This window comes from Emiliania huxleyi (assembly GCF_000372725.1).
Source record: "Emiliania huxleyi CCMP1516 chromosome Unknown EMIHUscaffold_143, whole genome shotgun sequence".
Classification (NCBI taxonomy): domain Eukaryota; phylum Haptophyta; order Isochrysidales; family Noelaerhabdaceae; genus Emiliania; species Emiliania huxleyi.
Genome location: NW_005201165.1, coordinates 11,882 through 35,635, shown reverse-complemented (window position 1 = coordinate 35,635; position 23,754 = coordinate 11,882). Strand labels below are relative to the sequence as shown.

The 23,754-nt window shown below is 64.0% G+C and overlaps 6 protein-coding genes across 6 annotated transcripts; 2 read left to right on the top strand and 4 right to left on the bottom strand.

The window, feature by feature from the left end:
- Positions 1-4,757: 4,757 nt before the first annotated feature.
- EMIHUDRAFT_441068 (40S ribosomal protein S13) lies at positions 4,758-6,115 on the bottom strand. Its single transcript, XM_005787298.1, has 5 exons — positions 6,088-6,115; positions 5,765-5,883; positions 5,608-5,697; positions 5,248-5,343; positions 4,758-5,077 (listed from the first exon to the last, which is right to left on the bottom strand). Exons 2-5 carry the CDS (start codon positions 5,858-5,860, stop codon positions 4,904-4,906), a joined length of 456 nt encoding a protein of 151 aa, XP_005787355.1. The 5' UTR covers positions 5,861-5,883; positions 6,088-6,115; the 3' UTR covers positions 4,758-4,903.
- A 65-nt stretch (positions 6,116-6,180) lies between these two features.
- EMIHUDRAFT_455418 (glyceraldehyde 3-phosphate dehydrogenase) lies at positions 6,181-8,080 on the bottom strand (the record flags this gene model as incomplete). The annotated part of the gene is made up of 7 exons (XM_005787297.1): positions 6,181-6,579; positions 6,651-6,695; positions 6,762-7,266; positions 7,393-7,449; positions 7,638-7,850; positions 7,951-7,980; positions 8,048-8,080. The coding sequence occupies 7 exons, from the start codon at positions 8,078-8,080 to the stop codon at positions 6,485-6,487; spliced, it is 978 nt and encodes a 325-aa protein (XP_005787354.1). The 3' UTR covers positions 6,181-6,484.
- Positions 8,081-8,268: 188 nt separating this feature from the next.
- Positions 8,269-9,061, top strand: EMIHUDRAFT_455417 (hypothetical protein). The gene is made up of 2 exons (XM_005787296.1): positions 8,269-8,427; positions 8,527-9,061. Exons 1-2 carry the CDS (start codon positions 8,278-8,280, stop codon positions 8,851-8,853), a joined length of 477 nt encoding a protein of 158 aa, XP_005787353.1. The 5' UTR covers positions 8,269-8,277; the 3' UTR covers positions 8,854-9,061.
- Positions 9,062-14,676: 5,615 nt separating this feature from the next.
- Positions 14,677-19,932, bottom strand: EMIHUDRAFT_110965 (putative ABC transporter; the record flags this gene model as incomplete). Its single annotated transcript, XM_005787295.1, has 15 exons — positions 14,677-15,585; positions 15,674-15,774; positions 15,852-16,053; positions 16,192-16,431; positions 16,512-16,546; positions 16,577-16,805; positions 16,871-16,969; positions 17,100-18,735; positions 18,857-18,959; positions 19,053-19,212; positions 19,279-19,374; positions 19,446-19,503; positions 19,573-19,634; positions 19,676-19,693; positions 19,801-19,932. 15 exons carry the CDS (start codon positions 19,930-19,932, stop codon positions 14,677-14,679), a joined length of 4,080 nt encoding a protein of 1,359 aa, XP_005787352.1.
- A 49-nt stretch (positions 19,933-19,981) lies between these two features.
- EMIHUDRAFT_227920 (hypothetical protein) lies at positions 19,982-20,434 on the bottom strand (the record flags this gene model as incomplete). Its single annotated transcript, XM_005787294.1, has 1 exon — positions 19,982-20,434. The coding sequence occupies one exon, from the start codon at positions 20,432-20,434 to the stop codon at positions 19,982-19,984; it is 453 nt and encodes a 150-aa protein (XP_005787351.1).
- A 2,132-nt stretch (positions 20,435-22,566) lies between these two features.
- EMIHUDRAFT_455416 (hypothetical protein) lies at positions 22,567-23,455 on the top strand (the record flags this gene model as incomplete). Its single annotated transcript, XM_005787293.1, has 4 exons — positions 22,567-22,634; positions 22,833-22,991; positions 23,090-23,212; positions 23,410-23,455. The coding sequence occupies 3 exons, from the start codon at positions 22,567-22,569 to the stop codon at positions 23,121-23,123; spliced, it is 261 nt and encodes an 86-aa protein (XP_005787350.1). The 3' UTR covers positions 23,124-23,212; positions 23,410-23,455.
- Positions 23,456-23,754: the final 299 nt, after the last annotated feature.

The following is a 23,754-nucleotide window of genomic DNA, read 5'->3' as shown; positions in this document are numbered from 1 at the left end:
CCAGTTCGAAACCTGCTTCGACCCTTATACTATTTTTTCTCACCTGGGCGGGCCCAATTTTGCTCCAGGTGCCTCTGGGCAGCAAAGGTTTGACGCGTCGCTCTCGGTGCAGGAGGGCACTGCAGTAGAGGTGCAATGGCCGTCCGGCGCGCGCGCGATGGGCTACAGCTTCATTGGCAGCTACCAGAGCGCGTCTGGAGCGCTGCCGTTGTGTGACCCACGTCCAAGCGGCGCTTCCGGCCTGTTCCGCGCCTCTTTTTACGCTTTTCATTCGAGAGGGGGGGGCGAGGTCTCATCAACTTCGAAACCGCCTTTGAAAGGGGGGAAATTACTCGATAGCGGTCACGCCGTAGCTCGCGCATAGGAGCAGGAGGCTAGGCAGAGGCCGCATCGCGTTCGCTGAGCTGTAACAAGTTTGATCCAAAACAAGAACACAAGTTTGGCTCTACCAATATAGCGCGCGGATAAAGCGCGCGCGCCGCGGTGGCGGCGAGATATAATATTATCTCAGAGGAATATAGTGTGAATGCCCGGGAACAGCCCCTCCTGGCCCGAGTGCGGGGCGCGAGGGACAAATAAATTCAAAGGGCATGAAAGTCGTCGAGCTGCTTGATCAGGCCAGTAAAGATGGCCCGCGAGGCAGCCTTCGTGAGTAGGTCGGCGAGCATCACGACGCCGGGGAGGTGTTCGACAGAGATAACGCCACGGCTGACGAGATCGCGAAGAAACTCGGCGGCGCGCAAGATGTGCTTGGTCTTCTTGAAGGCAACGGGATCGAAGGCCATGCCGACGGCGGACTTGCTGTCGCAGTTGATGACGCTGGCGCCGTCGATGGAAAATCCAAGGTCGATCAGTAGCTCACGAATGAAAATCACCTCCTTGGCGGCTAGCATGGCGCCGAAGAACTCTGCCTCGGCACTAGATAGCGTGACGGATCGCTGCATTTTGGAGAACCAGTGGAAGAGACATCCGTAGAAGAAGAACATGCCACCGGAGCAAGAGAACTTCGTTGCCCAGTTTGAATCGACGTAGCTCTCAAGGTTGCGGTTGGAATTCGGCTGCATGACGAGGGCGCGGTCAGCTGTGTCGCGCACGTAGATAAGCACCCGGATGGCGGCTTTAAAATGCGACGGGCCAGGGTTCGTCATAAACCGAGCAAGCTGAGACGCGGAATAAGCAATGTCGACGCGCGTCATATTGGCAAGCCACAGTAGTCCGCCGACGATGGCCATGTAGGCGGTGCGGAATTCGGACATCTCGTCGTATTCAACAGATCCAACGGCGGGCTGGTCGTCGGCGGACAGTTCGAGCCCCTCTTCCATAGGCGAGTCGAAGCGGCGTGAGCGGGACCGATCGAAATAGGCGCTGAACTTGGTAACGAGGTCGGCGGCGTAGAGGCCCTGGGACAAGTTCAGGGTCCGTGCGCCGCGGTCACGCGTGATGGCGGTGTTCAGTATCCATTCGAGCTCGCCCTTGTCCTCGGTAGGAAAACGCTTGGAGATGTCGGCAACAAAACGGGCGCGCAGCGTGGGGCAGTTGTCGGCGATGAGTATGTCGTCGACGTAAACTAGCACCCATAAGACAAGATTGCCAGATCGGTAGATATACAGGCACACGTCGATGGTCGAGCGAACGAATCCCCAGGAAACGAGGAAGGAGGTGAGGAGTAGTCCCCACTCTCGCCCTGCTTGTTTGAGTCCATACAGGCTGCGCCGCAGTTTGCAAACGAGGGAGTTGTTGCCACTGTTGACTCCTAGGAGGGCAACGGCTTTCGGCGGCCAGTGTCGATCGGTTCGCAAACATCGGACAAAGGAGTTAGCTCGGCATAGCGCTCCCTCACGACTGGACTGACGAAGTCGAGAAGACTCCGAAGGGAGTCGCGATAGATGCTGACGCAAACGATTGCATACGGGCACCCAAAGGAGATGGTGGTGGTAATAGGTGTCCAAATGAAGCAAACAGTTTTGACAGTAGTGCTGGTGATGACCTCAAAGGCGACGAGGCATGCATACCTGGCGAAGTATAGGAGGGATCGCACGAAATCGTAGATTGCAAAGCCCCAAGCAACGAGCAGGATGATGCCGCATATCGCAAGTGCAGCTGGCGCAAGGCAAAAATACCAGTCAAAGACCCACTTGATTTGAATACCCAGGTTGATGATCAGTAGCTTGGTAGATCTATTTGCACCATAGTGTCGCAATCCGTACCACGCTTTGACAATCATAAGGCTGCTCATGGTCTGGTAAGCAAACAGGTCGCCAATTGTCAGTGCACTTGTCAGCAGGGATAGGGTGCCCACAGGACCCAAAAGAAAATAGCTTCCCGACTCAAAAAGGGACGCACGAGGCAAATCTGATGTTGGCCAGTTCCAATAGGAGCGAGGCCTCTTCCGTTGGGGGACCGAGTTCATAGGAAACGAGGGTTTCCCATTGTGTCCCGCTCCAGCGCGAGCGTGACACTGCACTTGGCGCCGAGCGCCCGCGGCACAGACCTTGTGCAGGCCACCCCTCATTGAGTGCACCGGTCCGGACCGATGGCGCTCGGTGTGGAGCAAGCAAGACCCCCCCCCCCCCCCATCGGCGCGCGCTCGCCATTCCAACGGGCGCCAGGAGCACCAAGAGGACTCCTCATGGCTGCACTCAAGTGGGCTTCGACCGGCCTCGGCTGGGGGGGCGGGTTGTCCCGGCTGCGGACGCCTTCTGCAGCCCCCTGGGATGGGGACAGCACCCAAAAACTGCCCCCGGCGGCATACAGCACTGCCAGCCAGCCTCTTCCTCCTCCTCAAGGGCTGTACTATAGGCCATATTGCGCCGCTTCCTACTGGCAGCCGGGCGGGCGCGCGCCGCGGGCGCCTCGGCGCGCGCACGGCTCGCAAAGTTCGAACGAGTACTGCCGCCCGGCCGCCTCAAGGCTGCCGGGCGGCAGTACTCGCCTCGCAAGGCGCGCACCGGCTGCTCTGGCTGCTGCGCCGGCGGCCGCTGCGCTGGCCGCTGCTGCGCCGGCTGGCGGGCGGTACGGCCGCCGGCGGCCGCTGCACCCGCGCCTTCCCTCGCGGGCGCGGTCCAACGAGTACTGCCGCCCGGCCGCCTCAAGGCTGCCGGACGGCAGTACTCGCCTCGCAATGCGCGCACCGGCTGATCTGGCTGCTGCGCCGGCGGCCGCTGCGCTGGCCGCTGCTGCGCCGGCTGGCGGGCGGTACGGCCGCCGGCGGCCGCTGCACCCGCGCCTTCCCTCGCGGGCGCCGTCGCGCCGCGCGCGCCCAACTGTGCTGGCACACGGCACGCGTCGTCACACAGCCGCGGAGAACAGGCGGTGCAGCGCGCGAAGCGCGCGCGATCTCGTACTTTTAAGGCTGGATCCGGCCATTCCAAGGGTATACCTTTGAGAATCCCCAGCGTCCCACCCTCCTAGTCACACTCTCAATTTCTCGACTGGCCAACACGAAGTGCTGCGATCGGGGCTGGCCCATTTCTTTTTTCCTTTCTTTTTTTGGGCCCTGTGGGCACCCTAGCAGGGAGTACGCAAGGAAAAGGAACCCAACGAGAGCAAAGCAAAGAAAAAATGGCCAGATCATTCCCATCCATGTGGACTGTACCCGAGCGCAATTCTTGTTTGAGAACATATAGTTCCAATGCGCAATGGAGCTCGTATTTGACCCAATCGCGCTTGCCGCGTCGCCGGAAGTGATCAAGGCAAAGGGCTTTCGCAGCATCGGTGGTTCCATGGAGTGGCCAGATGATACCACATGTCCCATTGTTGAAGGGCACTACCTCTGTCCCACTGCTCAAGGTCTCATGGTGCAATGCCTCTCCTGCACTCGGCGTGTCCGAGTGGTCCCGGGGAAGGACTTTCTGCCAAGGTGTAGGGTCAAATGTAGCGTTCCACGGTGAAACATTTTGGAGGCAAAGGAAGCCGTTCCCGTCGCATTGACCCAGAAGAATGGGCAGCATTGAGTAATCCAGCAAAGGTGGCGGCGGCATGTGTGTCGCAGGCTTCCTATGGGGCTGGGTTGTCGCAGGAAGAGTCCCGTGCCTCATGAATTGTAGCGCCATCGTATTGGGCCATGAGTGCACCTGTATCGCGGGGCTGCGGAGGGCCAAAAATTCAGATTGGCCGCAGTGGGTGGATAAGGCCTCAGGAGCCGACTGTAGCGCGTGCTCCATCGCCTGGGAGGTAGTGTGAGTGGAGGCACACATGTCCTCAAGGTGTTCTGACCCAAGTTGCCAATTTATCGATAAATCTTTGAGAAATGAATTGTCGATGCAAATGGCGGGCTCGAACGTGCTCGACGAGACCGACTGGACCCATTGTTCAGATCCTTCGGCTCGATTGGGGTTGTGCTCGCACACGCCAGGCGCCCAGGTGGTGGCTGACATACATGGTGCAAGGCTTGTCCATGGTGGAGGTGCCATGGTGGTCGACGCTGTCATGTCGCTGGTGGTGTCGGCCTCGGCGATGCAGTAGTCGAGGCCGTTCTTCCCGGTAGAGAAGTCATACTCGATAGCGGTCACGCCGTAGCTCGCGCATAGGAGCAGGAGGCTAGGGGCAGAGGCCGCATCGCGTTCGCTGAGCTGTAACAAGTTTGATCCAAAACAAGAACACAAGTTTGGCTCTACCAATATAGCGCGCGGATAAAGCGCGCGCGCCGCGGTGGCGGCGAGATATAATATTATCTCAGAGGAATATAGTGTGAATGCCCGGGAACAGAAATGCGTCCGTCCCTGAGCGGGTTGAGGCGGGGGTGGTTTCACTGCGTGGCGCGGCCGCGGGAGGTGGGGGGCTTGCCGGGGCCCGTGGCATAAAACTCTGTCTAAACTGTGCGTTATTCTTCTAAAGGCTGATACACGTATAGCAGGGCCCAGACCAACAAAGGCGCGCGGACAGACCGCGGCGCAGCAGCAGCTCACGAGACGAGGGTCGACGCGGTGGCGGCCTCGTACTTGAAGTTGGGCGCGACAGCCTTGACCTCCTTGTAGTAGCGCGCGAGGCGGTGGATGCGGCTCTCGATCAGAATGAGGCGGAACTTCGCGTCCTTGTCCTGCCGGAATTTGTCGAGGTGCTTACGCACAGACACAGCCTGCGGGCGGCGGGGAGAGGCGGGCGGCGTTAGGGGGGCGGAGAGCGGGCGGCGACAGCGGCGGGCGCGTCCAGCAGCAGGGGGAGGGGCGGCGACAGCGGCAGGGGCGGGGCGGGGCGGGAGGGGGGAGGGGTGGGGGGGGGGGGGGGCAGGTGCGAGGGGGGCGCCGCCTTCTTGATGAGGCAGTACAGGTCCTCCGGGATCTCCGGCGCGAGGCCCTTCTTCTTCAGAATCCGAAGAATCTTGGAGCCCGTCACATGGCACACCTGCAGCGTCGCGGCGGCCGCCTCTCAGCGACACTCAGCCGGCAGCTTCAGCAGCTGCGCCCAGCACCCCCCCCTTCCCCCGCCCATCAGCCGCAGTCGGGCTGACTCCCCGCCGTACCGCCCCCCTCGCTCCGCCGTCCACGGGAGCGTCGACAGGCCGGCGGCCGTGCACGCTGGGCCTGGCCCTCTCCCCCGACCTCCCACGCAGCGCCTCTGCGCCGCTGCAGCGCCCTATGCCCTACTCCCCCCCAGGCGAGCGCGCGCCTGTGCAATCCCGTGCGAGTCCCGCAGGATCACGCCAATCTGCGACGGTGTCAAGCCCTTCTTCGCGAGCTTGCACACGTGCTCGTTCACCTGCAAGCCAGCTGCGGCGGTCAGAGCGCGTGCCCAGCGGCGAGCGGCCAGTGCTGCAGTGCCGCGCCTCAGCCGGGTTCTGCTTGAACCAGGAGGGCGTCGACCGCCGGTACGGCAGCGCCGACTTGGAGATGCCCTTGCCCTTGCTGTGCATGCGACCCATGGCTGCCGAGTCTGCGGGCGGCCCTGCGCAGGGAGGAAAGCGTGAGAGGCTCACCCGCGTGCCGCGCGAAGCGGCGCTTTTGCCGCATAGGATGCGCGCAGGGCTGCGCAAAGCTGCCCGCATTACTTCCGTACAGAGGGGGACGGCGTGCGGCGCAGGCGGCGGTGTGAGGGGGGGTGGGCACGCGGGCTCCCGGCCGCTTGGCCCCAATGGCGCCAGCTGCGCACCTCTCTCCACGCGCTCTTGCTGCACCTTCGGTTTCTTTTTTGGGCTTTCTTCTCAATTTCCGAATATGTGAGCGCTGGTTAGAGCACGTGGTCCGTGGGCGTGGTTTAGAAGAAAGGCAGACCGTGTCTCTTGTCGCCACCCTTCACCCCCAAGGTACGTATGTGCGGACGCACCACCGGCGCACCACCGGCACCGCTGGTGCGTGGTGGCTGGAGCGCGGCGCGAGTGGACTTCGCTCACACGCGTGCGACCTGTGAATCCAAGATCCCCCAAACCATGGATAGTAACGGTAAGTAGGAAGGCGAAGAATCGAAGAACAGCCAGGGCGCACCAAGGCCCGCAGCGCGCGCAGCAAATAGCGCTCGCTGTGAACAGAACGAAACTCCTGGCAGGAGGCTACATCGCGGCGGCGACCTTGCGGGTCAGCTCGGCGAGGCGGCAGGCGTAGCCCCACTCGTTGTCGTACCACGCGAGCACCTTGCACTGCGTGCCTGGTCACAGCACCTCGCGCGTGAAGCGGCGCCGGTCACCACGCCGGAGCCGTCCCCGGAGCCGCGCGCGCCTCCCATCACAATGGTCGACGCCGCGTCGATGATCGTCGAGCGGCCTATCCGCAGCAGCCCGCGCCTGAAGGGACGCCCTTCACGGCCCGCGCCGCCAAGCGTCGAGGCGCCGTCGTTGCAGTAGTCCGCCGCCGTCAGCTTCTTCTCCTCGATGCCGAGGATGCCCGCCAGCTCGCCCTTCTCGGCGGCGGCGAAGAGGCCGTTGACCTCCGCCGCAGTCACCTCGCGCGCCATCTCGAGGGTGATGTCGGTGAGCGACGCGGTGGCCATTGGTACGCGCACGGCGTGCCCGTTGAGCTTGCCCCTGAGCTCCGGGATCACCTCGGTCACCGCCTTGGCCGAGCCGGTCGTCGTCGGGTAAAAGTTGTTGATTGCGCCGCGCGCGCGCCGCGGCTCCTTCTCGGCGCACCACGCCGCGTCGAGCACGCTCTGCGTGTTTGTGAGGCAGTGGATGGTCGTGATCGAGCCGTGCTTGACGCCGACCTTGTCGTGCAGCAGCTTGATGACTGGCGCGATGCAGTTGGTGGTGCACGAGGCGGCAGTCACCACGCTGTGCTCCGCGGGCACGTAGGCCGCCTCGTTGACGCCGAGGACGACGTTTGGCACGCCGGCGTCCTCCGGGGGCGGGCAGTGTGCGGTCGGCTGGTGAGGTGCCGTCAGCCGGAGTAGGCGCAGAGGGCTCCGAGAGCGCGGCCGCCCAGGTGTGCGGAGTGGCAGGCGGGGTTGAGGGTCTGCGCTCGCCTTTACGGGCGCGGAGACGACGACCTTCTTCGCGCCGAGGTCGAGGAAGGGCTGCACCTGGGAGGCGAGCAGGCGCCGAGACGCCTCACGAGGAGAAGCCGAAGGGGCGACCGCCGAGGAGGGTGCTGCCACGGAGCAGGGCTCGCCACTGCAGGTGACGGCACGAGCGGGCGGCTGAGCCGTTGCGATTGAGGGGGACGACGAGTGCCGAGTGTGAGAGGAAAGCGTCCCGGAGGCGGCCGCGCCTTTGCGACGGAGCAAAACTTGCCGGTGCACTCCATCACGACGGTGACACCAAGCTCTGCGATCGGAACGTCGGCCGGGCTCGCGATCTGCAGGAACTTGACCTTGGTGCCATCAAAATCGATTATGTCGCCCTCGGTGCTAATCTTGCCGGAAAGGAAGCGGCCGTGGTGCGTGTCATACTCGGTGATGTAGGCGGACGTCTCGATATCGCCCTGCGGCGGCGCAGCGCGGAAAAGTGAGCAGCGCACGGCGGCAATCAGGCCGACGTCAGTGACTGTCGATGGCGGAGGGTGTGCAGGAGGACGTGGCCACCCGCAGCTCGTTGATCGCCACCACTGTCACCTCGGTCTGGTTGAGGAGTGTGCGGAGGGCCAGCCGGCCGATGCGGCCTCTTTCCGTTGATCAGAACCCGCTCCGGAGCCTTCTTCTTTTTGCTAAACATCGAACACGGAGAGAGAGAGAGAGCAGAGCAGTGCCAGACTGTTCAGGCGCCACGCGTATGCCGACGGAGGTTACGGCGAGCGGCACGGACTAAGAGAAAGCAGCCTTTATTTTTCTTTTCTCTTCTGTTTCACGTATAATTTTATTTCTTGATCGCAGACAATCTCGGAGACGCGACGGTTCCCCTACAGACACATAATGTCAGCCGCCATCCAGTCCGCGATCGGCGCTGCCGTCGGCTTCGCCGCCCTCGAGGCGCTCGATACTGTCGTCAAGCCATTGGGCTACGGCTCCAGCATGTGTCCACCGCTCGGCGCGACCGCCGTACTCCTCTTCTGTCTCGCCAAGGTTAGTCGCGGCTCTGCCCTGCATTCTCTCCATCACGCCCGCAATGCTCCTGCGCGCCGCCCAGTCTCCAGGATGAGCGCTAGCTGCCGTTGCCTGCAGGCGCCCGCCTCCTCGCCGTTTGCCGTGCTTGGAGGCTACATCGTCTCCTCGCTGGTCGCCCTCGCCGTCGTCACGTTCCTGCCGCCCGACTTTTGGTTCCTCGCAAAGGGCCTCGCCGTCTCGGGCGCCATCGGCGGCATGGCGCTAACCGGGACCGTTCATCCTCCCGGTGGTGCTTACGCCTTCCTCTTTGTCGCCCAGAAGCTGCCCGCGCAGGCGATCCCACCAGTGCTGCTCGGCGCGGCGGCGCTGATTGTCGCCCAAAAGGTCGTCCAGGCCGTCGTCGCGGCGACCGTCGGACCCGAGCCCAAGGCCAAGACGAAGTGAGGCCTGATGAGATGTGAGGCTTACTGGCTCACATGCGGCGGATGCCTGTGTCCCTCGAAAGAGCCGCCTCCGGCCCTCCGCACCCTATAGTCCCTAGTGGTGAGGCCCAATCGGCCGTCTCGCACCTACGTTTGGCTCAGTACGTCGTGGCCCACTCTTGCATATCCGTGTTCGTCCAGATAGCAGTTTGCATCCATGCACACACCTGCGACCTGGGTGTCCTGGTCCACACACCCCCACACATATATATGATTCACGTAAAGCCGATGGTAGGACGGCTCATAAATAACCTCCACGTGCACCGACGACCCAGGTTTAAACTGCCTCGAGCTCGACGAGGAAAGCGGATCTCGTTCAAACAGTATTAAACCAAATCCAAAAGTTTTTGGATAAATATTAAATTTCAGATTACCCGGTTTTTGAGATTCGCCTCGCAGTTTACCCGGCCAACGATATTTTCCTGCTTAGCGCGATATCCGTCAAACCAGTTTACCCAGTCTCCCACAATTCATGTTTCAGCTTACCCGGTCGCTAACATTTCTCATGTCAGATTACCCGGTCGGCCAAATTTCTCGTCCAGATCACCCGGCGGCTAACATACTTTTCTCTTCAGCTTACCCGGACACGGACGGCTGCCTAGCTAGGCGCAAAGGCCGGACTCAGGGTGAACCACGGCGTGCGCAGGCCAGCCAATTGCGAGCGTGCACCTCGTCCAGACAGAGAGCGAGCACCTGCGGCACGTGGTCCTAAGGAGAGCTCCCACTCTCGGAATCCCCGGCCTCGTTTGCTTGAATGACGCAGTCGTGAATCCCACTACCGGGTGATCTGGAATAAGAAGTGGCCCCGCGAGCTGGGAATAGGACCGCCGCAAGCGGCGTGGCGTGGGGCGGTTGAGCATCCCTCCGGGGGCCCCTCTGCGCCGGGGAGGCGTTGTTGGAGGCTAGGACGCAAGCGTCCGTCGCCTTTTTCAAACTCGGGTCCCACTCCGCTACGCTCCGACCCCCGAATTTGGAGGGCCATGAAGTTTAAGGTGTTGCTGCGCAAAAGGGGCGGGGCGCGGGCGCGCGCGGCAGACGCCGAGAGTTCTTTTTGGAGATCAGACCTCTTTCGATGGTTCATGCTTTCTATGTCTATCTATCATGCTTCATGACACGACACGCGGTGGTGGGAGCTGATGGAGCTGTCAGCTGATCGATCCAAGCGGGTGTGGGGAGTGGGGGGCATGGCTGGGCATGCAGGTCCGCCAGTCGGCCCGGCCTCTGACGTGGTGCTGCCGCTGCATTCGCTGAAGAAGAAAGGTGCGACTTGATTGGAGGCACTGCCACTGGAGGCGAGGGTCCTAGCGAGACCCGTCTTATTTTTGCGTGCGGTAGTTCAGAGGGTCGACCGCGACATTACACATTACCAAACAACACACGCGACGCACAGGAATTTGTTTTCTGACGATCAAACTCGGCGGGGTGCGGCGGGCTGTCGGCTCATGAGGTGAGCGCCTCGCGAAAGACCACGTTGCATGTGCGGAAGGTGCCGGTATCTTTGTCGATCGGGACGGCGAACCGGAGGTGTTCGGGCAGGCCCACTCGCGACGCGGCCACGTAGAGCTGCCCGTGCGTGAAGCAAGGCTCCGGAAGGTAAATGCCCACGCGCTCGAGCGTCTGGCCCTGCGCCTTGTTGATGGTCATAGCGAAGGCGATGCGCACCTATTTAGGATTGAATAGCGGTGGCAGAGCGGCAGCAATATAATGCCTCGGGTGCGCGGAGCGATGCAATGCCGGGAACTGGCGGCGCGACCAGCTGAAGGGGAAGGTGCCCTCGTCGGGCTCCAGGTCGATGCGCGGGATGAGGACGACGTTGCCCCGGCACTTGCCGGTAGCGATCTCACACTTGAGCAGGGGGCCGTTGATGACCTCGAGCAGGATCAGTCGTGCCGTTGCAGAGACCATCTGGAGGAGAGAGGTTGCGGAGCAGCATGAGAGGCATGTACTTTTTCAGCTTGAGAGAGTGCGACGGGAAGTTGGGCAGCGTGATGGTGTTGAGGAACTCTACATCGACCATGTAGTCGTCGGCCGGAGCGACCACATCCGCGCTGGAGCACTCCGTTGCGTCGCCACTGGTCGTTTTGGTCGACATTCCGGGGTACAACCACTCCGACAGCTTGCCAATGTCCGCGCCCTCCGGCTCGCAGATCTCCGGCCACCGGTCCGTCGGCAGCGTGATCCTGCCTGGGGGGAAGGGAAGGTTGGGCCGGGCCGTGAGGGGCTGATGGCGGGCTGCGCTCGGGCGAGGCGCGCGCGCGCATGGCAGGCCGAGCAGGCTCGGCATATGGTGAACCCCAAGAGGTCGCGATGGCGGTCCCGCTGTTCCCGATCATTTCGTCCGTCCAATCGATGGAAGCGCTGGATCGCCCATGTTATGGCGTTCCAAACTTCAGGTGAGGTTACCGTTCTTCGTCGCATTTTCCGTGGTTTTTGCACGGTATTCGGATTTTCGCTATTTGGTCGTGTGGGTGTGAATCCGGGTGATCTGGAAAACGCCGGGTGATCTGCGAGGCGAAATTTCGCGATCCGGGCAACCTGGAAACGACATTTCGCCGAGTCGGTCCTCGGTCCCCCCCGGGTGTGCCCTGTGTTGTGCGAGAGAGAGTTTTGTTGTAAAGTTCCTTTTCACATTTCAGTACCACTCTCTCGCTATACGCTGAGCAGAGGATGTACGGTCTACGGAATCTGCCCTCTCGTCTTCAACTGAGTTGGAAAGCGGCCTTGGGCAAGAAGGCGATGACATCACACACATCAGGCCCACACGGCTGGCCAAGATACCAATGCGACCTCGAGGATTCATAGAGCACCGGCCTGCTTAGGCAATGTCGCCGGGCCGGTGACGGCGAGGCGGAGCCGCTGCAGGCTCCGCACATCGCACGACTCGAACCAGTGGCAAGTGCGTTCGCGGCGCGATAGGGTGAGGAAGTTGCAGCGGCCGCACGCGGCGCACATTCGTAGACACTCGCCCGCATAGGAGGTAAGGTTGTTCTCGGCCTGCGTTGTCGTGACTGCAAATTTGCCACTGCGTCCCTCGCAGCGGCCCGTGGTCCTAGCCGAAGTTTCCCGCCTTTGCCGGCCAAGCCCGTCAGCAAAGTAGTGCGCGCACACGCCCTCGCTCGCGTTGCGCAGCCACGCCGTCACGGTCGACACCGCCCTCGGCCTGCGGCTGCTGCGCTGCGCGATGATATCCGACGCGACACCAAAATTTCGCTTGTTACGCAAGTGTGCGGCAGCATTCGCGTAGCGGCTGGCGAGCTTGTCGAGCCCGGGCACTGGCTCGCCGTAGTTGTTGCGGTAGTCTTCGTCGTGGATGATGAGCCGCGGCGGCCTAATCTTTGCACGAGGCGCTCAGGAAGCGCCGCTCATACCTCTTGAATAGCGGTGGAGGAGCCGCGGCGGCCTCGCACAGCCCCGTGCCAGCAGTCCGTCGAGCTGGTTACGAAAGAGCACTCCTACGCGGGTCGGGAGAGGGTGCGAAGGGATCTGATTCTCCAGCTATCTAAACGCTCACCGGCGAGCCGCTTCCCGGGCGCGACCGCGTTAAGGTGCCACTCGATGAGGATGTAGTCGCACAGGCACAGCGCACCGCTCGTGAGGAGCCGCGGCAGCAAGTCGTACTCGGCGCTCTCCACGTCGAGCTTGAGAAAGACCGAGCCTCGGGCGGCGGCGGCACCGTGCACCGCGCTCAGCATCATGTGGGCGAGGTCAATGGTTGGCACGGAGACGGAGCGGACTTCGGGATGGAGCTCAGGCTCGTTGAAGGTAAGTGCCATCTGCTCCGACAGCGACGACGCCTCGCTGAAGCTAGAGAGGAAGAAGGAGAGCGTTGTCTCATTTGTCCATGCCGCCGCCGGAAAGAAAGTGCCTCGCCAAAGGGAGGCCATTGCACGCAGCCGGGCGGCGAAGACCTGCTGCGGCTCGATGAGGGTGAGGCGCACCCGCGACGCTCCGCCTGGGCACGCCTGTTGCGCCCTTTTCATCACATGATTGCTCCACAACCCATTGTTTGCACCGACCTCGAACAGGAACGAGATCTTGTCTTTGCCGCCCTTGCGCAGGTCGTCGAGGAAGAGATCGACGGCCTTTCCGCCGGCATTGCCCGCCGCTCGGACAGCGTCGGGCAGGAAGACGCACAGCACAAACGCGAATAGCGCAGGTGGGCGCTGCATACTGTGCTCGCGCCGAACGATAATGCAACCCAAGCCGCAAACGCGCCCGTCGTCACACCCCGTCGCGACCAAGAAAGAATTCATTTCGGAAACGATTTTTTACCAAGAAACTTCGGAGTCGCTCCTCTGCAAACCTATACCAGTCCCTCTCTCTCTCTCTCTCTCTCTCTCTCTCTCTCTCTCTCTCTCTCTCTCTCTCTCTCTCTCTCTCTCTCTCTCTCTCTCTCTCTCTCTCTCTCTCTCTCTCTCTCTCTCGCTTCTCTCTCGCTTCTCTCTCTCTCGGTATGTTCAGCAGAGGTACATACACTGAGAAAACGCAGCAAACCGCACTTCGAGCAAAAAAAGTTCTGCGTGCATGCTCGTGCGTCCCCCGTTTTACCGTCTGAAGATGATCGTCGCCCTGTCCATCCTCGCTCTCACCGACCGCCCCAAGGCTCGTAGAGCCCCAAGCACGGAGCCGAGCATACACACAATGTACACTGCCGGCCAGGACGAGCCGACTCTTGACGTGTACGAGCGGTGGCTCAACATGGGGGCGCACCCAATGATGAAGGGCGGCTCCGCGACTCGGCAGATTGGCAACTGGGCGGCGCGCAAGCCGACGTGCAGCGTCTGCGACGCTGGGGGGGCATGTGGCTACTGTCTCAAGCGCGTTACCTGCGGCGTCTTCGACGAGCTCTTCAGATTCTGGGAGGATCCGCCTTGCCATTCCAATCTGCCTCCCGGAGAGTGGTGTAGAGGAGATGGCCGGTGCGGCACCGACGCACCGGCCACGTTCTCGACGGGGATATGCGCCAGCGGGGCCATGTATTCGAGGCAGGACTGCACATACGTACACCCCTGGCCCCCGCCAATGCCAGCCTCTGAGCTGGTGCCGCCGAACATAGCCGCAGCCGCCCTCGTGACCAAGCCGCCGCCGCCGACGCTTCCTCCGACGCCACCCGTGGCACCAGACACGTTACCCGTGTGGCCTGGCTTCAGCATATATGAGGTCATACTGCTACCCTTCCTCGTGCGATGGCCAGCTCGGCCGTGGCTGCGCGTGGTCATAGATGCAAGACCATTGCCTCGCCGAGAGCTCAGTTGCATGCTCTATCCCCTTCAGCCCTCCAATTCCCATCTCTCCTTCGCGCCCAACGCCCCCCGTTTCCGCGACCAGGATCCTGATTGCGCTCATCATCCTGTGCGTGCCTCTGCTTGCGATGCTCTTCTGCTACCACTTCTCCCTAACAGGGTCGCATCGCGGGAGCTCACTGCTGGTAGAGGACCAGGGCCCGCCACGCTACCCACCCCGAGCATACTCGGGTCACATCTAGAATCAAATTTTCTGTGGCCTTTCGTCGTGACTCGTGCCCGCACGATGAGCCATGTCGGAGATGCGCGGCTCGGGCTGCGCCCATGAGCAACGCATGTAATGTATGTACCAATACTCAGCGCGAACCAGTACGTGAGCGCACAAAGGCCACACAACCCGCAACCCCCGAGAGATACGTTAGAGCTCTACACGGCGCGCTATCTCGTCCGGTCTGCGCAGACAGCACGCACTCAATCATGGTTCATGCGCGCGCTGTGGAGATAAGTCCGATCCGCCCTCGTCAGAATCTAGATTCGCCGGCTCACGACGCCGCCATCACCAGGCGGGTGTACAAGCCACCAAGAGAGAGAAGCTCCGCGTGCGTTCCCTTCTCGACGACGCGGCCCTCGCTCAGCACGGCGATGCTGTCGGCGTTGCGGATGGTCGACAGCCGGTGCGCGATGACGAGCGTCGTACGACGCGTCTCCGCCACCACCGCATCCAGCGCCGCCTGCACGACCCGCTCGCTCTCGTTGTCGAGCGCCGACGTCGCCTCGTCAAGCAGCAGCACCGCCGGCTTGCGAACGATGGCGCGTGCGATCGCCACGCGCTGCTTCTGGCCGCCCGAAAGACGACTGCCCTTGAGACCAACTTGCGTGGCGTACCCGTCGGCGAGGCTGCTCGTGATGAAGCCGTGCGCGTTGGCCAAGCGCGCCGCGCCCTCGACGTCGGCGTCGCTCGCGCCCGCCTTGCCGTACCGGATGTTGTCCGCCACCGAGCCTTGGAAGAGGACCGGCTCCTGCCCCACCAGCCCGAGCTGCGCGCGCAGCCAGCGCACGTTCAGGTCGCGCAGGTCGACGCCGTCGAGCAGGATCGCACCGCCCTGCGGGTCGTAGAAGCGCTCGAGCAGCGCGACGAGAGTCGACTTGCCGCTGCCCGAGGCGCCGCACAGCGCCACCGTCTGCCCCGCGGACACCGAGAGCGAGTAGCCGTTGCAGACGAGGTGGTCGGGCGCGGTGGGGTACGCGAAGACCACGTCGCGCACCTCGATCTCCCCCGCCACCGCCTCGGGCGTCTGCCCAGCCTCGGAGAAGGAGTCGATGGCTGGCGTTTGGTCGAATAGCGCGAAGAGGCGGGAGGCGGCGCCGATTGCGCTCTTGAGGCTGGCGAGCTGGCCCAGCTTGAGGAGCGGCACCATCGCCCCCGTGAGGACGAGCAGCGGCGCAATGGCCTGGGGCGGGGAGTGGGCAGAGAGAGGGGTGAGGGCGCGGCAGCCAGCCACGACACTCCTTTCACGGACTCTCCGCCGCCGCCTGCACGAGAGTGATGATGCCCTGGTCGGCGAGCCAGACGGCGTAGTAGAATGAGACGCCCACGAGGCACATGAGCACGCCCATAGTCAGCCCGTTGAAGAAGCCGCCTACGGGAGCGGTGTGTGTGGCTTTGTCGTGGACACGTCCCTGGACGTGCCGTCGCCGTCGGCCGTACGATGAGGACCGACGATCGCATCGCGCTTGCCGTACCGTGCCGCGTCGGCGCTGGAGGCGCAGTAGCTCTCGTAAAAGTGCTGCTCCAGGTTGAAGGAGGCGACAGTGCGGATGCCAAGCACCGCCTCGCCGATCGCCTTGCTCGCGCTCGCCTTTGCGACGAAGCGGCGCGAGGTGACCTTCTTGCCCTGCGCCGCCTTCTTCTCGTCCGCCTGCTCACGGCACGAGCTGTGAAGAGACGCTGTGCGCCGGTGGCGGGGAGCGCCGCCTCCGTCGCGTCTGCCGACGTGCCGCTCATGAAGAGGGTCTGCATCCCCATGATGAGGCCGAGGACGGGCAGGATGGCGCACCAGACGAGGAAGAGCTGCCTGCTCACGGGCAAGCGGGCGGTGAAGCAAGCCTCCCTCCTCCACGGCGCCGGCCGAGCTCGAGGGCTGCGCGCGCCACGAGCACTTCCACAGGATGATGACGAGCACGGAGCCGAGCCCGCCCACCAGCTGCGCGACCAGGTCGAGCTGCTCCGTCGTGATGGTCTTGACCTTGTCCACCTTGTCCGCCAGGAAGGCGGTCAGCTCCGACGCAGAGTTGGCCTGCGGACAGCCAAGCGGCGTCAGAGCAAGGCGCCGCGCAAGGCCAGGGCCGTCGGCTCCGAGGCCCGACTCGCCTCCACGTCGAAGAAGCCGATGTCTTGGCGGAGCAGCGCGCCTGAGGAGCAGTGCGTCCTCTCTCAGCCACGAGGCAGTCGTGAATCAGTCTTCGTGGACCCGGCGTCGCGGCGGAGCAGCGCGCCGAAGCCCCGCTGGCGCAGCTTGGCGGTGAGCGAGGCGCCCGCCTCGCCGTTGAAGTAGCCCGAGCAGAAGAAGGCGAACGTGGTTGCGCCGGCGATGATGGCGAGGCGGGTGGAGAGCTCGACCGCGTCGGATCGCATCCGGCTCGGGTCGCCGTCGTACAGCACGACCATCACCTGCGCGTGACACGAGCGCTGCGTCAGCTCTGCGGCAGGGCGGCGGGCCGCCAGTCCCACAGCACCGCCCTCGCCTCGGTCACGAAGTAGAAGCCGATGGAGGGGCCGACGCACGCCGCGCCAGAGAAGAGGACCATCAGCAGCAGGTGCACCGCGCGATCCGACTGCAGCCGGACGGCAGCCGCGTGAGCGGGAGTACGAGGACTATATGACTATCTAGTTGCGAATGAGGCGGGCCTGCAGCCCGAGCAGCCTCCGGAGCGGGCCCAACGCCTCGCGCGGCAGCGGCGCCACCCGCGCCAGCCCGAGCCCGTCCTCTCCCTCCTTTGTGGAGGCCGGGGGGGGCTCCAGCGCCGCCGCCACGGGCCCGCTCGCCGAGAGCGAGTCGCCGCCCTCGTCGCCCGCCGCGCTCGCGATCGTGGCGCGGTCCTCCTTGAGCAGCTCCTCCTGCTCCTTTGCGAGCTTGGCGAAGACGCCGCCCGGCCGCGAGACGAGCTCCTCGAAGGAGCCCTTCTCAACGACGCGGCCCTCGCTCAGCACGGCGATGCTGTCGGCGTTGCGGATGGTCGACAGTCGGTGCGCGATGACGAGCGTCGTACGACGCGTCTCCGCCACCACCGCATCCAGCGCCGCCTGCACGACCCGCTCGCTCTCGTTGTCGAGCGCCGACGTCGCCTCGTCAAGCAGCAGCACCGCCGGCTTGCGAACGATGGCGCGTGCGATCGCCACGCGCTGCTTCTGGCCGCCCGAAAGCTTCGAGCCGCCCTGGCCAACTTGCGTGGCGTACCCGTCGGCGAGGCTGCTCGTGATGAAGCCGTGCGCGTTGGCCAAGCGCGCCGCGCCCTCGACGTCGGCGTCGCTCGCGCCCGCCTTGCCGTACCGGATGTTGTCCGCCACCGAGCCTTGGAAGAGGACCGGCTCCTGCCCCACCAGCCCGAGCTGCGCGCGCAGCCAGCGCACGTTCAGGTCGCGCAGGTCGACGCCGTCGAGCAGGATCGCGCCGCCCTGCGGGTCGTAGAAGCGCTCGAGCAGCGCGACGAGAGTCGACTTGCCGCTGCCCGAGGCGCCGCACAGCGCCACCGTCTGCCCCGCGGACACCGAGAGCGAGTAGCCGTTGCAGACGAGGTGGTCGGGCGCGGTGGGGTACGCGAAGACCACGTCGCGCACCTCGATCTCCCCCGCCACCGCCTCGGGCGTCTGCCCAGCCTCGGAGAAGGAGTCGATGGCTGGCACGCGGCTGATGATGGAGAGCACGTCCGCCGCCGCCTTTGTGCCCAGCGAGGCTCGGTGAGCCCGCACCCCACGCTCGCCGCCCCTCGCACACAGGGGTCGCACCCTCGCTCGCCGCTGATCTCGGGGCACCTCGCGCCACCTCGGGGCATCTCGCGCCATCTCAGGAGGATCTGGCGCCTGCTTTGCGACGACGAGCAGCTGCGCCGGCGGGCCGGAGAGGGAGAAGCCCTCGCCCGCCATCATCATCGCGAGGATGGCGATGAGGACCAGCTTGGCCGCCATCCGGCACGGGTGGTACCCGTCATTGTCGTACCCCGGCGGCGAGGAAGCGACGACGTACGCGTTGAAGGCGCCGACGCTCTCGAAGCCCATCCCCTCCAGGAGGGTGAGGTTCGGCCCGCCGAGCTGTGCGCTCGACTCGCCGCCTCCAAGGGGTGTGGCGTCGAGCGGCGTCGAGGCGGCGGTGCCGAAGAGCTCCGCCCAGTTGCAGTTCATCTCGAACGGGACGAGCGGCGCGCACGACGTGTTGGGCGTCGCGCCCGCCGGCGTGTTGTCTCCGTCGTACGCGCAGTAGCGGATCCCGTCGACGACGTACTCGAATGCGGACTCCTCCATCTCGTTTGAGAGGGTGAAGGAGCCGTACAGGATGCCTGCCGCTTGGCGGGGGGCGGTGAGGAGGCACCGCAGGAGGCACCGCCTTCCGGAGGGGCGGCAGGGGGCGGGCGGGGAGCGTGCCGGCGACCATCATCACCAGGTACGCAGAGAGGGCGAGCCCGGTCGTTGTGCCGACGACGGTCGCGTTCCGCACCTCCACCCACCGCACCGCGCGCAGGGCCTCCTCGTACTTGGCGGCGAAGTGCCCCTCCAGCTCCAGCGCCACGACCGTCCGCATCGCAAACAGCGCCTCGGTCGCGTACCCGCCTAGCCGTCCGTCACTCTGCTCTCAGTGGCTGCTCAGCTCGCAAACGGCGCCCCGGCGGCGACCCCGCCAGCGGTGGCGTACGCCCGGCTGACCATCTTTGAGCCTACGAGGAGGGCGCGGCGAGGGCTGAGGGACGGCTCCTCCCGGCTCGCCCGAGCAGCCGGCCCGCTGCGAGCCGTTCTGCAGCACGTACATGAGCGCCGAGGCGGGGAGGATGAGGAGGGGGACCGTGGCGAGGGTGATGCCCGCGACCTGCTCGCAGATCGAGGTGTGAGGAGGAGGAGGGGGAGGATGGTGGCGAGGGGTGTGGTTGGCGACCGCAGGCTGGTAGATCAGCCCGACGACCAGGCCGCCCACGCCGTAGCCGACGCCCTCGAAGAGGACGAAGACCGAGCCGCCAAGCCCCTTCTCCACCTGGCGATCAATGGTTGACTGGTGTGACTGGTGGCGATGATGACTGGGCTTGGCTGTGACTCCTTCTCCACCTTGGCCATCCCGTCTGCGATGCGGGCGGAGAGCTCCTCCGGCCGCGCGCTCTCGTACCTAACCTCGCGGCGGGAGGGCGTGGCGAGAGCGAGGGCCGGGGCATCCTCGCGCCGCGCGCCCCCGCACCACGCCACGTCCTGCCGCAGCACCGCCTTGAGGAAGGCGCGCTTGTAGCGCGCAACCTGCGCCTGGCAGGTGTACTCGCCGATGGTGTAGGAGAGGGCGCGACCCACGAGGAGAGCCGCGCCTGGGGCAGGGGAGAGGGCGGGTGGGGGAGGGCAGCGGCGGGAGAGCACAGAGAGAGTGGGAGAGCAGTTGTATATGCGCCAAACTTGTTTACGGTGATTACTGCACATGCGCGCCGATGTAGATGAAGGTGAGCAGCATTTTTGTGACCGAGGAGCCGGTGTTCCTCGCCCCGGGCAGCGTCGCGCTGAGACCAAGCTGGTCGAAGGCATCGCCAAACGCAAGCAGCATCAGCGGCATCGCGGCGCCTACGTGCACGCTTCGGGCGGTCTCCCTTTGTGTGTCTGCATCATGGGACGTCGCTTTTGCAGGCGCCAGTCCCGAGAGCCGCGAGGGCTGCAATCACGAGGAGGCACTTCTCGACGGGCGTAGCGAATTGCAAGAGCTCGGCCAGCGATGCGGAAGGCACCGGAGGCGGTTTGGCCTTCTTCTTCTTGGGCGCTTCGGACGAAACCGACGGATCACGTGCAACCGCAGAGCCCCGAAAGTTCTCGCTGCCGCCCACTGAGGGCACGGTCTGCCCGATCGATGGGGCAATCTGGCTGGCCCCGGAGTGAGGGAGCGACGGCATCGGAGAGGCGAAAGGCAGCGGCAGCGGGTTGCCAAGGCAGCTATGGAGCCAACCGACCGTAAAGTCCTGGGCGAGAAAAGAATAAGGAAGGGAGCGCCGCAAGCCGCGTGCTTCTTCAAACTCGGGGCCCACTCCGGACCGCTGCGCTCCGACCCGAATTTGGAGGGCCATGAAGTTTAAGGTGTTGCTGCGCAAAAGGGGCGGGGCGCGGGCGCGCGCGGGAGACCGAGAGTTCTTTTTGGAGATCAGACCTTTCGGTGATTCATGCTTTCTATGTCTATCTATCATGCTTCATGACACGACACGCGGTGCCGGTGGTGGGAGCTGGTGGAGCTGTCAGCTGATCGATCCAAGCGGGTGGGGAGTGGGGGCATGGCTGGGCATGCAGGTCCGCCAGTCGGCCCGGCCTCTGACGTGGTGCTGCCGCTGCATTCGCTGAAGAAGAGAGGTGCGACGGCTGGATTTGGAGGCACTGGAGGCGAGGGTGGGGAAGGGAAGGTTGGGCCGGGCCGTGAGGGGCTGATGGCGCTGGCCAGCGCGGGGTGTGGGATGTCGTCGTCGTCGTATACTGCTGGCCCTCGCCCTCAGTTGCCAGGGCTGTGGGCTGCAGAATTGGCGTCTGTGGCGTCTACGCAGGCTCTGCAGCGTGATGGCTGGCGGGACTGCGAGGCCGGCGGCAGCGGAAGGAGAGGCTGGGCACGAGCCAGGAACAGGCTGGCCAGGTCCGCAGGTGGCTGCGCTCGGGCGAGGCGCGCGCGCACATGGCAGGCCGAGCAGGCTCTCGGCATATATGGTGAACCCCGATGTCGCGATGGCGGTCCCGCTTTTCCGCGATCATTTCGTCCGTCCAATCGAAGGAAGCGCCGGATCGCCCATGTTCAGCGTTTGCCAAACTGGAACCGACGTTCTTCGTCCCACGTTCCGTGTTTTATTTGCACGGTATTCGGATTTTCGCTATTTGGTCGTGTGACGTGTGGCTGTGGGTGTGTATTCCGGGATTAGTCAATGGTACCGCGTCGGCGACGCGGGCGCCTTGCGGGCAGAGCCCTTAGCCACCCTTTGTCTTGCGCGGTCAAAACTCCCGCCCCAGCGCCCCACAGCGTGTCCCCATCGAATCCACAGGCGGTGTCTTTGGATTCGAGGCATCGATGGCGGCGCTTGGCGCCCTCCTTCAATCAAGGCGGAGTGCCCGAGCCCCGAGGCCAAGGCGGAGTAAAACTGCCCTCCGGGCGCTTGGCGCCCTCCTTCAAGGCGGAGCGCCCGAGGCCAAGGCGGAGTAAAACTGACCTCCGGTTGCCAGAAAAAAAAGCGGCCGAAGGTACAAAATCTCTCCGAAGGTGGGCAACAGCTTGCACCATAATTTATCGTTCAACGTCGAAATTTATTTCTTTAGTGTAACTCACTCCTAAGATTAATATCGCGTTACTCTTTGGCCGGGGGAGACCGCTCTGCGTACCTACCACAAAAAGGGACCGATATGGGTTTTGGGACGGCCGTACATTGCGGCCCCGGGGCCTGCTCGGCCCTGCCATGCCCGCGCGCTCGCCTCGCCCGAGCGCAGCCACCTGCGGACCTGGCCAGCCTGTTCCTGGCTCGTGCCCAGCCTCTCCTTCCGCTGCCGCCGGCCTCGCAGTCCCGCCTGCCATGCACGCTGCAGAGCCTGTAGACGCCTCTGACGCCAATTCTGCAGCCCACAGCCCTGGCAACTGAGGGCGAGGGCCAGCAGTATACGACGACGACAACATCTCACACCCCTCGCTGGCCAGCGCCATCAGCCCCTCACGGCCCGGCCCAACCTCCCTTTGCTAGCGCCATCGCCTCCAGCGCCTCCAATCAAGTCGCACCACTCTTCTCTTCTTCAGCCAATGCAGCGGCAGCACCTCGTCAGAGGCCGAGCCACTGGCGGACCTGCAGCCAGCCATGCCCCCCCCCCTCCCCACCCGCTTGGATAGACCAGGCTCCACCAGCTCCACCACCGCGTCTCGAACCTGGAGAGGGCATGTGGGCTGGACGGTACACCATTGTTTATCATCCCACGGCGACCTCCGTCTTCCAGGAACCGATCTTGCGACCGAGCTAGACGGCTTGAGCTTCTTCTACCCAACCACCAAAGCCCGTCTCTTCCGCCTCACCCACTCCCCTTCCGACCCCACTCTCTTCTCTCTGGATGTTCCTCTGCCCTTCGAGCCTCCCACACACACACCCTTCCTCTGTCGGGCCTGCACCAGCAAAGTCGCCGTGTATCGCCCCCATGTACCATTTGCAGCTGTGTCATGAAGCATGAAAGATAGACCATAGAAAGCATGAACCTCGAATGGTCTGGTCTCCAAAAAGAAACGTTGGATGATGCGGCGCTTTTTTATATGTGTCGGTTGTGTTTCTTTCTTGTCTGAAATCTGCGAGCTCAACTCCCCAGCTTGGCCGAGTGTAGCACGTCATACAAAAAAAGTCGCACACGTGTGATCGGGTGGGTGGTGGTCGCCCCCTACCCCCCTACCCCTCATTTGGGCGTGTAACGGACGTCTCAGTGGGCAGTCATCGCGTAACCCTACCCTACCCCCCGAAAAAGTTGGAACCCAGCACCGCTTACGTGTATGGCGGCGTTCGGCGCCCTGCTCCTCTCCGGGAGCCTGGGAATATACCCGGACGGCCACTTCGACAGCGTGACCAAGGTGACAACCGGCAACTTCGAGGGCCTCGTCAAGGAGACGGTCGATGCGGGCAAGACGTGCGCGCTCCCCGTCCACTGAAGCTGCGCGACACAAGTTTTACTCGCCGAGCTGGCGTCGCCACCCCGCGTTCCTGAGTCGCCCTCGACCGGCGCAGGCTCTTCGTGCGGTGGATCGCCTCCGCCGGGTGAGGCTGATGACGCAAGCAGGCGCCTGCGTGGAATGCTATCACGAAGGCGTTTGAGAACAACTCTGATGTGGCATTTGGCGATGTCAACCTGTGCGCCACGCCGCCGCCGCCCCGCCGCCCTCGCCCTCGCCGCCCTCACCTCACCTCCCTTCCTCTCCGCGCCTGCGCGGCCCACATTACCGCAAGGCCGCCGCGACGGCGGGCTGCACAACACAAACCAGACAACCTCGCTGCCATCAGCAACGACTGCGGCCCAAGCCCGCGCCCTCCGCCCCTCCGCCCCGCAGCTCCGAGGACCAAGTGCGCGGCGAGTACGCCGGCAGCCCTGGCGCGCGACCCTTCCCACACCCTTCCCAGACACAAGACACTCCCTAGACACCTCGCCGGCAGACCCTCCTCACACGAGGCCACGGCCACCTCGAGGCCACGGGGCCGCCTGCGTGGGCTGGGCATGCCCTCTTGCGTGGGCTGGGCATGCCCTCTTCACGCCGTGTGGCGTGGACAGGCGCGGGCGGCTGGCCTACCATCCGCGTGTACAACAAGAAGACCGGCTACGAGGGCGCGTTTGCGGGCGACTGGAAGGCTGCCCTCTCCCTCCCTCCCCCTCTCTCCCTCTCTCCCTCCCCTCCCTC